At 36.3% G+C, this 14358-nt stretch overlaps 1 protein-coding gene across 1 annotated transcript; it reads left to right on the forward strand.

Moving 5' to 3' along the window:
• Window positions 1-10358: 10358 nt before the first annotated feature.
• LOC121428431 (cell wall protein IFF6-like) lies at window positions 10359-14145 on the forward strand. The gene is made up of 3 exons (XM_041625032.1): window positions 10359-10526; window positions 11492-11639; window positions 12372-14145. Exons 1-3 carry the CDS (start codon window positions 10403-10405, stop codon window positions 14143-14145), a joined length of 2046 nt encoding a protein of 681 aa, XP_041480966.1. The 5' UTR covers window positions 10359-10402.
• The last annotated feature ends 213 nt before the right edge of the window (window positions 14146-14358 follow it).

A 14358-nucleotide genomic window follows, 5' to 3' on the forward strand; every position in this document is an offset into this window, starting at 1 on the left:
CATTACCAGGTCCTTCGGAGAGGACCTTAAACCATCGGTCCTCTGGTTGGTTGCTTGCTTACAAGCATTCATGCTTTCTTAGCAATCAGGTAAAACAATCCCCACCAATCATTTGAAACAAGAGGTCAAGTGTTAGTATTGCCCCACAACACGGGGTAATTGTAACACACCTATGGGGGCAACTGGGACACACGAAATTGTAACATTTTATTTTTCGTTATCAAAGTTTATGCACTTGACAGATGCAAGATTTTTAACATTTAATTTTAAACAACATTTGCCCTATAATAAAACACGGCAATTCTTGACCAATTTAAGGTATATTTTACACTTGCTATATTGTTATGGGGAACGTTTTAACTTTTTTAGGTTGTTTTGGCTTCACCCTAACTGTAAAACTACATAGTTGGGCTCTGTATCTACATGTACTTCGAATAATTATGTTCTTACCCCGCATCTCTTTGAATGGATGACGGTGGTAAAACACTTCACAGTGTGATTTTTAACTTAACCCTGAATGGACTGGGGGCCATGATGCCGAGATATTTCAGAAATGAAAAATGATAACGCCGCAAAATTTTATTACTTTTTTATTTGAATTCTCGTGCAACTTTTGAGACAAATTCGTGACACACGGGTATAGCATCGCGACGCCACGTGACTGTTTACGAGACAATGTCATGCCGAAAATGGCTCATTCATACTTTTTTTTACAAAGTCTATATGCCTAAAGGGTGATTATTTTTCATTCTAATTGGTTTTCTTATTTAATTTAGGGTTTAATTTAGTTGTTAAATGGTCTGTAATAATTTCCATTGAAAAAACATTGAAAACCAAAAGATAAACAAAAAAGAAAAAGATATTATAAAAACCAAAGAAATACATAAGGAAAAATTCACTTCGCATTTTTTTTGTAGAAACCTTTAAATTAGATTCAAAATTTGATCGTGCGAACGGCGGCCGAGATCAGAAGGGGGGGGGGGCATCAGTGGCGTAACTACGGGGGGCATGTGCCCCCCCCCCAATCGGCTGGCAAAAAAAAACGGGGTAAAGGAGAAGAGGGAGAAAGGAAGAGAAACGTAGCGGGGAAAGAAGACATTATTGTTCATTATAATATGTTACATGTATATTACATTATGTTATGTTATATCACAAAAAAAATTCATCACTTTATGAAATATTATTTGCTCAAGGCCTATATCTTCATTGTTCGTGGTGCTCGCATACGTACGGTCTTGGTGAATCTCTGCAAACAAGCCTCTTCAGGTCCGAGTTTCCTAAATTTTCAGCTCGCGCTCGCAGTATTTTATTAGTGAGATGCGTATGACTATGGCAACAAAATGTGATTCGTGTGTTAAGATGTAATTCTAACAAAATCAGCAAAGGATGGCATTATAGCATTAGATGACTTTGATGAGATATGTATACTCTTAATGGATTCCTAACATATAGTCCTTAAAATGTCCCTGTTTGGGGTCAAAATATACAAAAAATTCAGCTCGCGCTTCGCACTGTTTGTTTAGCGAGAGGTACGTATCATGATTACAAACAAATTGCTTATAATGTCCCTTTTTAGGTCTGAATATCAAAAATTTTCAGCTCGCGCTTCGCGCTCTCGTTATTTAATCAGTGAAATACATATCCGTTTAATGGCACTGCATGTCCTTAAAATGTCTCTATTAGGTCAGTATACCTGGCAACTGAGCGCAAGTGACTCAAAATTTTTGCTGGTGCCCCCCCCATGCCGTGACCCACGGTACGCCACTGGTGGCATCATGCCTCCAGTCCTCAATCCCGTCCTCCATACATCTCAAATAGCCAGTGCTTTTTAGGGTTAAATGTATTATATTCCTAAATCCAAATAAAGTGATATTAGGTTGTTAGAAAAATGTCACTTCTTCGGACAAAATCAATATTTCTTTACCTTGTTAATAAACGTATCGAATCCTGAATTACTGTTTTATTCAGAAATCATTTGTATGAAAAACATGTTCCCTCTTTCAGTTACTCCCTTTAATTTACCCTCTCTGTACATCCTAGGTAATACCAATATATATCAATGCCGAACATAAAGGAATTTGCATTTTTACTACCTGTATAATACTGAATTTTTACTTTGTACAAATTCTTGTAATTCAGACTTTCGCTGCAAATTCGATTTCATTTTAAGAAATATAATTTATCCCTAATGATAGGCAGATATGTTAAATTATCATTTCTCACGTCTGAGCTTATAGAAAAAGTTACAATTTTCCTTATAAACAAAGCATTATGATTGACAAAATGTTCTTATATTTTAGCTTATTGACGACGTATATGTGCCATGCTTTTATTTCCAATTACATACAGGCCCTATAATACTCAGATTTACAATTTTGACATTAGAAAATCCTATTTTAGCACACACCCCTTGTTAAGTGAATATGAAAACCAGTAAGGCACAAAAACATTGAAATTTCTGATTACATTTTAGGTGAGATAAAATGGACCAGCCATAGGCCTATTTATTGTTTTCTGATTTGAATACATATCAAGCGCGGGGAGAGAGAAAACTTGGGTTGGGGAGATCAGAGGGGTGTGCTTTTAACAGACTAATACTTTCTTTCGCTTCTCAACTATTTTGCTTTAATATACGCAAACATAATGATCTCCGTGATGGAGCATGGTTATTTTGCTTGTAAGTTTTTTTTTTAAGTGTCCCTCAGTCAGTAAATCCAGCCCCTTCCATATACCGGGGCTCATGAATAAACAATCAAACATGCACAACAAATTGAATGAACTTCATGGGGGAACTTTTTTTCGGTTCGAATGAACTCGTGAAATAAATTCACTATAACTTCCATGCAAGTTGATTAGATTTATATGGGGGCATGGAAACCCATATGACTGGGCGTTGTGGCGTGCGCCTGTAATCCAAGATGTGGAAAAGTTACAAATTGATGCAGAGGTTCGAACCCTGGTCACGTCTTTCGGATGGTGAGGTTAAAGGTCGGTCCAAGACGTAAATAATCATATCTAATTGATGCACGTCCGACAAAACTCAAATACACACACACCATATGACGTCATAGCACATAGATATGTTATCCTGCGAATGTGATGAATTGACGTTGAACTTTATCTCTCTCAACTTTTACAAGAAAAAAAATTGATGCCAGCGTAGATTGGACGTTGACAGAGGATAGATATCTCGCCCAAAGTTAATGTAGAGGGACTGACCCAATCCCACAACCCAGTGCCAATCCCCTCAGCTCCCTCCAAATGGAGACAATATAAAAATGACACCATTAATTTTTCCCCTTATTACCTTAGATTATCTAGGGAACTGAGCATTATATGTGGGGGCTTTGCTGTGACATTTTGATAGCATGGGTGTTATACAAGTACCTTTATTTCTTTAACCTCTGACCTCTGCCTTTTACTGGTCTGCCATGTTTACACCTCTGCCTTTTGCTTCTGTCATTTTTGCCACGTATCCATTTTATTACTTCTGCCAACATGGCGAGATACATGTATAGGTTGTTTTGCCAAGTTGTCTTATGAAAAGCTTTTTGTCAATATGTTGATATACGTTTCAATGTCGCCTTGGTGAGATAGCCATCTCGATGTCACTCCCGTGGTGCTCTGATTGTTAAACAAAATAAATATTCAAATCCAGTTGTGCCTTACACTGACAACCATCCTGTTTGGCACAGCTTGATGAACACAACTTTGGGAAAAATTCTTCTGTTTGATTCTCCCAAATGACATATGTAATCATAAATCCATCCTGATTATTGAAAACTAAAAAGATTTTTAAATTCTTCTATAAACACAACATGTGATTTTATTGTCACAGTCAGAAATACATGTCAGCAGAAATAAATGGTAAATTTAATTTTATAGGGAAAAAAAATCAAAGATGTAATAATTATCTTTTTTTAAATAAACTGTCCCTGTTTCACCTTTTTTGCATTACATTTTGATGTTGCTTCCTATGCATTGTAAGAGACTAGCATTTAGAAAAGGTTAATTTCTTCTTTAAGAATGCACATTATTTATCCAAAAAATATAACAATATTCGGAAATTAAATTACTACATGTATAACAGTTTTATGATTCACCCCCACATTGTAAATTTCTGTTATCACTTATCGATCATACCACAAAATGACACCATTGCAACAGAAAAAAATTACCTTTCTGATCACAACTCAAATGTATCATTGTACACTACGAATAACTTTTTTTTTAAATCCACATACTGTACTTTTCTCCTAGGTAAATCAATTATTTCGTATATAAATTCATTAAGTTTTTGTTCTCTGTTCTGCTCTATTTTTCATTATATTTGGTGCTGTAGTGTTGCTTCCTTTGCATGGTAAAAGACCTGCAAACATGTATATATATTTTTTTCTTACAAAAATACATTACAGTACAATACTAGTACTACATGTTCAACACAGTTTCATAATTCATCCCCACAATGTAACATTCATGTATTCTGTTTGTGCTACTGTAAATCATTGATCATAACACAAAAAATAATTGCAAGAGAAAACGTTGCCTTTGTGATCATAACCAAGGATGTATTCATTAGAATAATTTTTACCCAAAAAAAATCTAAATACATGTACTTTTTCCCATAAAACTTCAAAGATTTTCATACAAAACTCATAGTACATCCTAATGACTACAGTCAACAGCGTACATTACTACATTTTTTGTTTTATTGTTGCTGATTTGAAATCAGGAACATGCAATTACCATTTCAAATCATACATGTAACTTAAATGATGACTTTTCTTTGTATTATTTGGCAACTTTTACATGTACAGTGAAACTAGTTGTTCATTTAACAAATTTCACAACACTAGCAGTTCCTCTTCATAATGAATGCAAGAAAACAAGATGAAAGTTTTCAAATCATAAATAAATACAGATGACTGCTGCATTATATAATACATGTATATCTTGGTACTGTAGCTTAAATAAATCCAGTCACTTGTAAAATTTCCATACAATAAGTTTGGTATTTAAAAGATTTCATTAAGATTCTCATGAAATTAATATAATTCTTTCGTGGTACAAGTTTAAACATAAAAAAGACCTTGACACTTTCTAAAAAATTATGCAATGCTTATTTATCTAAAATCTTATGAAATAAGCATCAATTCCAATTTCCAGTGACAAAAAATTCAAACAGAACAGGATGAATAAATAGCCATAGCTGAAATGTACATAAATACAGTTCAATTAATGACTGGACAAGCTTGAACCCTATTCCACTGACTTTATTAAATTCAAAACAGCTTCCATTTCCAAGGGGAACTGTGCGTCCAGATCCAGATGTCGGACAACACTTGTGAACATGATGTAGGCCTCTTAGAGGTAGACCTACCAGGTGCTAGGTACTACTGGTACATGTAGTCTACATGTAGACAGTACATGTACACAAGGCAAGAAGAACGAACCCATGATCATCTCAACTCGGCACAAAAGCCCTTTCCTTTGGCAAAACATTTTTTAACCATCATGTCCATTGGGCATTGGTCATGCTTTCGTTGCAGATCTTCCATGTTGAATGCGATGCAAACTTCTCTACTCTAGTCTCTAGATCAGTATGGATGAAGACTCGAAGTGTCGATAGAGAGCATTCTGTGCAACATGGTACAGCTGCTAGACTTTTAAATTCTGCCACATTCAACGTGCATCATAGAATTTCTCTTAGAATTGCCATGTTTTATAAGGATACAGTCCAGCTGAAAAGGAGTGATAGAGAAAACCAGCCCCATTTCACTTCTTTTTAATCGAAAAATAAGTCTTCAAAGTACTGTAGAGTGTACTCATTCATTGTAGCAATTTGATTTGAATATTCACACATCTTCTGAAGACAAATTGAAGTTACACTTAGTAGTAATAGTGATATCTATCAATAACTGATCTGATGTATTCTCATGAAACTTGACATGCCCGAATCAAAAGTACATGAATCATGACAAATAGTGGCGACATGACCAAACTCGATGACACTGTTATTTCATTCTCCAGCCTTTTGCAGAGCAATAATTCAAACACAAATATCAGTGCTAAAACAAGTCCACTCCAAAGTATTCGCATGATGCCTACATGATAGAGATCTTCAACATAGAATCTGATGAAGACGATAATTGAGAAGTATGCATTCAGTCCAGTCGCCATAAAGAGCGGCAGGAACACGACCCACCAGGAAGCGTTGATAATCCCCTCCACCTCCAGGGCGAGAACAACAGAGAAGACAAGCAAACTCACAGCATTGATCCACATCTCAAAAACTGTCATCCCCAGCCAACGCCTCGCTTCTTTTATTGTAAATAACATGGCTGCAGAGTCAGCAAGTACTTGGACGTTTCCAGAATTTCTCATTTACAATTTTTGTGGCAGAGTTTGAGTCGAAATAAGCGATTTTTCTGTATTTTCGCGAGATTCGAAGCGGACTCACTCAGCAGATACCGTATGAAAGATGGGTATGGAATGCTAAGTGTGTGCATGTGCAGCGCAGGTTACTACGGTGTGCGCATTAGGGTTTTATTATTATTTTTTTCATTGCTCACTCTATAGCTCTCGTAGTCATAGCCGTACGCAGAAATTGTTTGCCGGAGGGGGAGGGGCAAGACACCTAAACTTTTAAGGAAAAATAACTCTAAAGCTAGGAATTGAAGCGACCGAGCTTGTCATGGGGGCGCTTTTGCATTTTGTAATGTGAAATTAAAGCCCAATTAAAGGATTCTGTGCCGATACTTTGGTGAATTGTGAAGATATAATTAAGATTAAAAAAAGTGTAACAAGTTTTCAAAATATCTGGAGGGGGGGGGGAGCAAATGCCCCCTGCGTACAGCCATGCTTGCAGTTTTTGTGGATAATGGTGATGCGTTCAAAATTCAAGTTTTATGAAAATAATTTTGCTTCAATAGACTAGTGTCCATAAATAATCCTCTGATTCCCCCACTAGTAGATATATAATAGTTCCCCCCCCCCCAAAAAAAAAAGGTGATCAAAGCAATTGAGCAAGTGCGAGGAAAGATTTTGACATTTAATTTCAAAATGAAAAAATAAAAAATGAAATATTTTGACATATCTATTCAAATTAGCTAATTTTCTCTTTTCCCTTCTTTTCATTTTTTTTTCTCTTTCAATGTTAAACTTCTTTTTTTAAAAAACATTTGCTTCCATTTTATTTTTCTCTCTCATCTTTTTTTATCTAATAATCAGTACATTTTTATTATCTTTGTCAATTTTTTTTTCTCATTTCACATCTTGTCTCATCACCTCATTCTCTTTGTTTTATATTTCCTTCCCCATTCCTTTTTCATATCCTCCCTCCTTTTTCTTTTCTTCCTAGATCTCATTCCCTTTTTTTCTTTAACGCTCGTCACATGCACTAGCACTGTTCTTCTATCATGATTGATAATTGAGTCCTACTTCAACCCTCATTCGCTACTCAGAAAGCAGATGTAGGAATATTCTGACTTAAAGTTGCAAAATAAAGTTTTATTCATATTATGAAAAACCTTGAAAATTGAGGTGTATGGGAAAAAGATTTGTCTTTAGATTGGGAATTGTGTATGGTCATAAGTATATGGATAAATAATTTAATGAAACCATATTAGGCCAACCAATATCAGAATACTGGAAATGACCGTCAATGGTGAGGGAGAGGAGCTGACATTCCGAGAAAAAAAATGCACCAAAATGATCCTTTATCTTACATTTCTTGATGTCCATAAACCAATGAACAGATATAATAAAATACAATAAAATACCTTTTTTCAATCATTTCCGAAATCTAGCACTAGCCACATATTGAATACCCCACTCCCCTTTTTTAATTATAATTTACCGGTATAAAAAGACCTTATACTAGTAATAAAGGTCTTTGCTCCGGGGTGCGCGTTTCCGTTTTACACCCTGGCGAAGGCATTTTCCGGAAAAGTAGCCAAAAAGCGACTAGTGAAGAGTCTACACACGTCGCTGGTTGCATGCAGCGTGCGACACAGGCGAGTCCACCACTGCATGCAATTTCCACAGTTACTGATCAGAGCACAGAGTTCCTCGGCACTTCATGTACAGAGAGAGCGGCAGTCAGGAATGAAATCCGAACATGCTTTTGCAGTCGCGTTGCAATGTTTATGATAGTTTTTTTTTCTAAAAATAAATTATGAACTAAATGAATAGAATGACAGACAAAATCAAAATTAACAGATACTTATAATGGAAAGACAAATTGAAGTTTGATGGATTGATACACTTAGAAGCTGCCGAAAGATAGATATAGAAGACTGATAAATAGATAGAGACAAGATAGACAGATAGATAGAAATAGAGAGAGAGAGAGAGGTGGATAGATAGATAGAAAGAGAGAGAAAGAGGGAGAGATGATGGATGGATAGATAGATAAATAGAGAGAGGGGGAGAGACAGAGAGGTCGATATATAGAGGGAGAGGAGAGAGAGTTAGAGAGAGTGAAGTATAGATAGAGAGAGGGAGAGATGTTATAGATAGAAATATGGACGGACAAAGAGAAAGAGAGAAAAAAGACAGACAGATGCTAGAGGAGAGAGATAGAGAATTTGAGAGACAGATATATAGATGTTAGATAGATAGATAGATAAAGAATGAGAGAGACAGAGAATATAGACAAATTAACAGATAGATAGATATATAGAGAGAAATAGAGAAAAACAGACAGATGGATAGATAGAGGATTTGAGAGATAGATAGATGAGAGATAGATAAAGAGGGAGAGAGACAAAGAATATTAACAAATTAACAGGTAGATAGATTCTCTATAGTTAAAAAATAGATAGATAAATAGATAGATAGAGAGAATGAGAGAAAGACAGACAGATGGATAGATAGATAGAAAGATATTAAATAGATAAAGAATGAGAGAGACAGAGAAGATTATTAACAAATTAACAGATAGATAAATACTCTAGTTAAAAAAATAGAGAGAAATAGAGAAAGACAGATGGATAGATAGATGGATAGAGAGATAGATAGAGAATTTGAGAGATAGATGTTAAATAGATTTAAAAGTGAGAGAGACAGAGAATATTATTAACATACTAAAAGATAGATAAGGCTGAAGTTATAAAAATAGATAGATAAATAGATAGAGAGAAATAGAGAAAAAGACAGACAGATGGATAGATAGAGGGAGAGAGAGAGATAGAGAATTTGAGAGATAAATAGATGTCAGATAGATAAAGAATGAGAGAAACAGAGAAGATAGACAAATTAACCGATACTGTAGTTTCATAGATAGATAGATAAATAGATAGAAGAAAGACAGACAGATGGATAGAGAGAGAGAGAGAGAGAGAGCTGGAGAATTTGAGAGATAGATGTCAGATAGATCAAGAATGAGAGAGAAGAGCGACAAATTAACAGATAGATACTGTAGTTACATAGGTAGGTAGAGAGAGAGAAATAGAGAAAGACAGACAGATGGATGGATGGATAGAGAGAGATAGAGAATTTGAGATAGATAGATGTTAGATAAAGAATGAGAGAGACAGAGAAGATTATTAGATAGATAGATACTGCAGTTACATAGATAGATAGTTAGATAGATAGATAGAGATGGAATTTGAGAGATAGATATATAGACAGATAGAGAGAAAGACAAGACATCAGCAAATCGGCAAGGCAAATGATCAAGGCAAACATTCGTACTGAACCTGGAAAGTATTAAGCTCAGCTGCATTTGCAAGTACGTTCTGCGGATAACTTCGGTGCGGACTTTGGATCGCGCGCCCAGCTGATAATGTAAACAAACGTAGACGTAGACTCTTCACTAGTCGCTTTTTGGCTACTTTTCCGGAAAATGCCTTCGCCAGGGTGTAAAACGGAAACGCGCCCCCGGGGTATAAGGTACTGCCACGCGATCCGTTGATCTTTGACGTGACCGCACGGCATTGTACCGGTAGTACGTATTTAACTCTATGACCGGTACCCATAGAGGCCGAGGGCTATGACCGGTACCTCAGCTCCGGCGCGGCACCCCCGGCTCCACGGGCTCGCGCTCATGCGCTGCATAAGCAAAAGCGCATGCGGCCGGCCGGCTATATAGGCGCTAGCTAGCGCTAGGCTTATTAAACCGCTTCATAGATATCATCAAGACGCCCGGAACGTCAAGACGACAGCTAGCTAGCCCAGCGTGCTTGGCATTCGAGGCTAAGAATCTTAGGACAAGAGTAAGATCAAGATCCATCTTGATATAGGGAAAAGAGCTAGGCCTAACTTAGATGCAGAGCTAATATTATAATACAAATAAAGTTAATTGAATCATTAATTGCTGTTCTTGTTTGACTTTGAATTTTCATATTTGATTAGGTCTGTGCACTGTGAGTTGTGACTGTGTCTGGACTGTGAATCAAAGATGGGCAGAAACAATGCATCCAAATCTCAGAAAAAGGATAAGACGAAGGTAAAGCTCTCTGATGAAAAGTCTCAAGACTTGGACTCGGAGACAAAGAAAATAACTTCACATCTACCAAAGAAAGGTAAGTCTACTACCAGTACCGGTACCAGGGGCAGTGGAAATGGGACTCAGGCGGTGGTACGGCAGCTGGGACTGGCTTCAGCCCCCCCCCTCTTTTTTCCAAAATCGTGTAGAGGTTTAGATCTAGGCCTTCAAAAATGTAAAATTTACGTTTTGTTCACCCCCACTTCTGTCAAAACCGTTCTGTGGCCCCTGACTACTAGCTATCACTGAGATGATGTTCTCTGTAATGAAAAAATTGCTTGATCTATCATTCAACACCAATGGAAAATTGAAATATTGTCTTTATTTATTGTGATTTAATAATTAATGGAGAACTCTGTACCTAAGTGTAAAGATTATCATTTTAATGAGGGTGCGTCTTCATTTTCCAGTGTTATATGCTTGTTATAGTTTTCTCTGCAAATCAAAAGGATAGGGCGGACTTCACTTGACCTCTAAGGGAGAGGAAAATCTATATTAAAATGAAAAGAAGTAGACTGAGTATTTAGTTTTAATCATTTATCAGACACAGAAATGAGAGAGATATGCCACCAAACATTTTAAGTTTATTGGAGCTCTATTTGCTCTCCAGAAATTTTTTTTTTTTTTTTTGGAGATTCTACCTGATGATGATTTTAGCTTACCGGTATATACCGGTAGTCAGACTCTAAAATATTCATGTCATAGTCTGTTTGTCTCTTTCATCCTTTCTCTTCAGTTTTACAGTTTCAGTTGATTTTTTCATTCTTTGCCTGTACGAGTAATTATTTTGCCAATTCCCCTTTTCATAATTGTTTTGCATTTACTTGTTCATTTATATTCCTTCGTTGTTTAAATATTTTCCAATTTACATATCTGTAGTGTTTAATTATATACTTTATAGTTTATATTGTTGTATGTACTGCCAATGGAAGACAAATTTCTATATGTTTTTTATATGGACCAATAAATGAATCTGAATCTTGCTGACATTAATCTTTGTAGGTGATGGCGATGCTGCTTCCTTAAAAGAGGAGCAGAAACAGAAGTTGAGCAGGACAAAGAAGTCTCAGAAAAACAAAACTACATGTAGTGATGATAGTGTAAACAAAACAGAGGCTTCCAAGACGTTTAGCAAGGAAAAGGTTCCAAGGTGTGGCATTAATGTTTCTTACAATCTTGGATGTTATGTGAAGCCGAGTTTTGTCAATATGCAATTTCTCATGGTGCCTAGAGCAAACTTTTTTTTCAAACAGACTTGCATATTTTCTAGTGTTGTGTGAATAGCATGGTCAAGTGCAGATCTTAAGAGCAGTATTCTTTCTTTGATGAAATTATTGAAAAATATTCATTATTTTTATCTTATTTGACATTGGTATTTATTTCTATTAGGTTTTTCAAATTTTCAGAGCCAGTTAAACCAGACATATAAGTTCAAAATACTTTTCAATTGGCTAAGCTGACAGATCCATCATGTTAAAATCCCTAACTGAAAATCAATAGCAAGAACAATATTTCATCTATGTGATGTTCATATTAGGACCATGCTACGTACAAATACTGGTAAAGGTAAACGTAATCACAAATACATCATTACTGTCAAGGCTTCCTTAGAGTTTGCCATACGCAGCAAAACATCTGTTATATGTTTGCAGTTGAGCCTCGACCTTGCCTGGCTAGGTTTGAATATTTTATCTTTGACATTATTATATAGAGTGGATGTTGGCCCCAAAACATGAATCGAGGTAGTGGATGATGATATGCTGAAAAAAGATATATATATTTGATGAATTCCTTATTAAAATATTTTAACATTTCTTTTAACATCTTCTACTTCAGCAATTTACTAAATAATCTTCAATTTTACATTTGTATTTCTCAACAGCCCGAAAAAGAACACAAGGAAAAGGGAATCTCCAAGGTTTTTACCAAGTCCACTGGCTAAGATAGTTCCTATATTTGGAAAGAAAAGACATGCTGTGCAAGCAAGTCTTAGTCAGGAAGATGAAAGACAGGAGAGTCCCACAAACACAAGTGATTCACAGACTGGAGCAGAGGGTGGGATAGAATCTATTTCTTTGGATGTTACTGTCAAGGAAAAGGATGAAAAGGGGGAGATTGTTCCAAAGATCTGTTCGAGATCAGATGAAGAGCTTAGAGAAAGTCAATGTCTTGTGACAGATTCCAAAGTTGATCTTCCTATCGTGAGCCATGAAACATCTGGAGAAAGTGAGGATGTTTCAAAGGGGTCAGCTGATGAGCCAAAATTTGTGCCTTTCCAAGACGACATTCAATCAAAATCTGATGCCTTGACAGATGAAAATAATGATCATGATAGTGAAGAGGACCATGATAAAGAATCTGAAATAGATGATTATGTGATCCAAGATGAAGCTAACTGTGAGAGAGATGCTAAGGAAGAGAATGTAAAGGATCCTTTAATGGTGATTAACAAAGAAGAAGTGATAGTGTGTCAGGCTGCTTCAGAAGAGATCAGAGTAGTAGGTCAGTCAGGGTCCAATGAAGATCATCGTGAACGCAATGCCTTTGATGACAGTCAAGAATCAGTTGGTAGAGGAATGTTGAGAGATGTAGCAGAGGATGGCTGCCCAGTCAAAGCCGAGAAAGCTGGCACAGAACATGAACCCATTATTTCAGATAATGTGACATGTTCCAGCATAGATGAAATAAAGATTCATTCAGACTCGGTAAATATTGATGGTAACCAAGATGTGGATAAAGAACAAAAGTGGATAAATTCACCTGGTAACACTGCATTTGTGGATATTTGTACAGTTACTGGGGCAAATGTGCCTGTTTGCATAGATAATGAGGTCTCTAAATACAGTCCTGTTAAGGACCCTAAATGTGAGGTTAATGATTCAGTCCAAGAGCAACACGTATCAAGTGATAGAAAAGATGGGGAACATGTGAACATAGAAGACAAGGAAGATGTGCATAATTGCATTCCAGAAGGAAAAGACATTAGTCAGACAAAAACTGATACAACAGTGTCATGTGGTAACTCTAAATCTCGTTTAGGTATTACATCAGATCCTCAACATAACTTAACCCACAGTGAGCTGCCTCAAGAATTGTATACAAGAGCTGATGAAATGGAAGTGGGAGTAGAAAGAGTAGGCAATGTGAACATTGCAGAGAAATCTGATGAAGGAACTGGTGACCTGCTAATGTACAATCCTAATTCAAACCTACAGTGTACATCTACTGAAGATATGAATGCACCAAGATGGGATAGTACATCGGTCTCTTCAAATAATCCTCAGTCTTGCAATGATAGAGTTCCACAAGCAAATGGCAATATTGATGGTGAAATCGATGGGTGCTCAGATCCATTGTGTGGGTCTACCCAGCAATTTGAAGTTCCTCTTGAAACCAATCCATCCAGTTCTCAAGGTGAAAATGCTATGAAGATCTGCGATAGTGGTGATGGAGAGAAACCAAACAAATCTGACAACTCTTCAGGATTGCAAGGGAAAGGAGACAATAAGGAAGCGAAACTTAATGAAGGCTGCGGAACAGATGATAAAACAACTATACCATCATTCAACTTGGATGTACCACAGTTATTGTGCAAGAAGATCACAGGTATGAGCACATGGTTAACTGGATCCATTCCCCACTTTAACGATCTTTGATTTGATACTTAATTTTGATTAGTATACATTATAATCTATCTTTTTGTGTTTCTTTACCATATTCTTTACTTGAAATCATAGCCTTTAGGTTTTAAATGGTTCCTTTTTTTTTTAAATATATTTTCTGTGATGGTTAGGTTCCCACCTATTGATCTAAAAAGTGCTGCAGATAGGTGACAAATTATATCTCGTTAATCATTTCTACATAGATGC

The sequence above is a fragment of the Lytechinus variegatus genome, chromosome 15, assembly GCF_018143015.1.
Source record: "Lytechinus variegatus isolate NC3 chromosome 15, Lvar_3.0, whole genome shotgun sequence".
Lineage (NCBI taxonomy): Eukaryota > Metazoa > Echinodermata > Echinoidea > Temnopleuroida > Toxopneustidae > Lytechinus > Lytechinus variegatus.

Coding starts and splice junctions, on each gene's coding strand:
- LOC121428431 (XM_041625032.1), top strand. CDS start 10,403: ATGGGCAGAAACAATGCATCCAAATCTCAGAAAAAGGATAAGACGAAG. Junction 10,527..11,491: donor TTCACATCTACCAAAGAAAG/GTAAGTCTACTA, acceptor TAATCTTTGTAG/GTGATGGCGATGCTGCTTCC. Junction 11,640..12,371: donor AGCAAGGAAAAGGTTCCAAG/GTGTGGCATTAA, acceptor ATTTCTCAACAG/CCCGAAAAAGAACACAAGGA.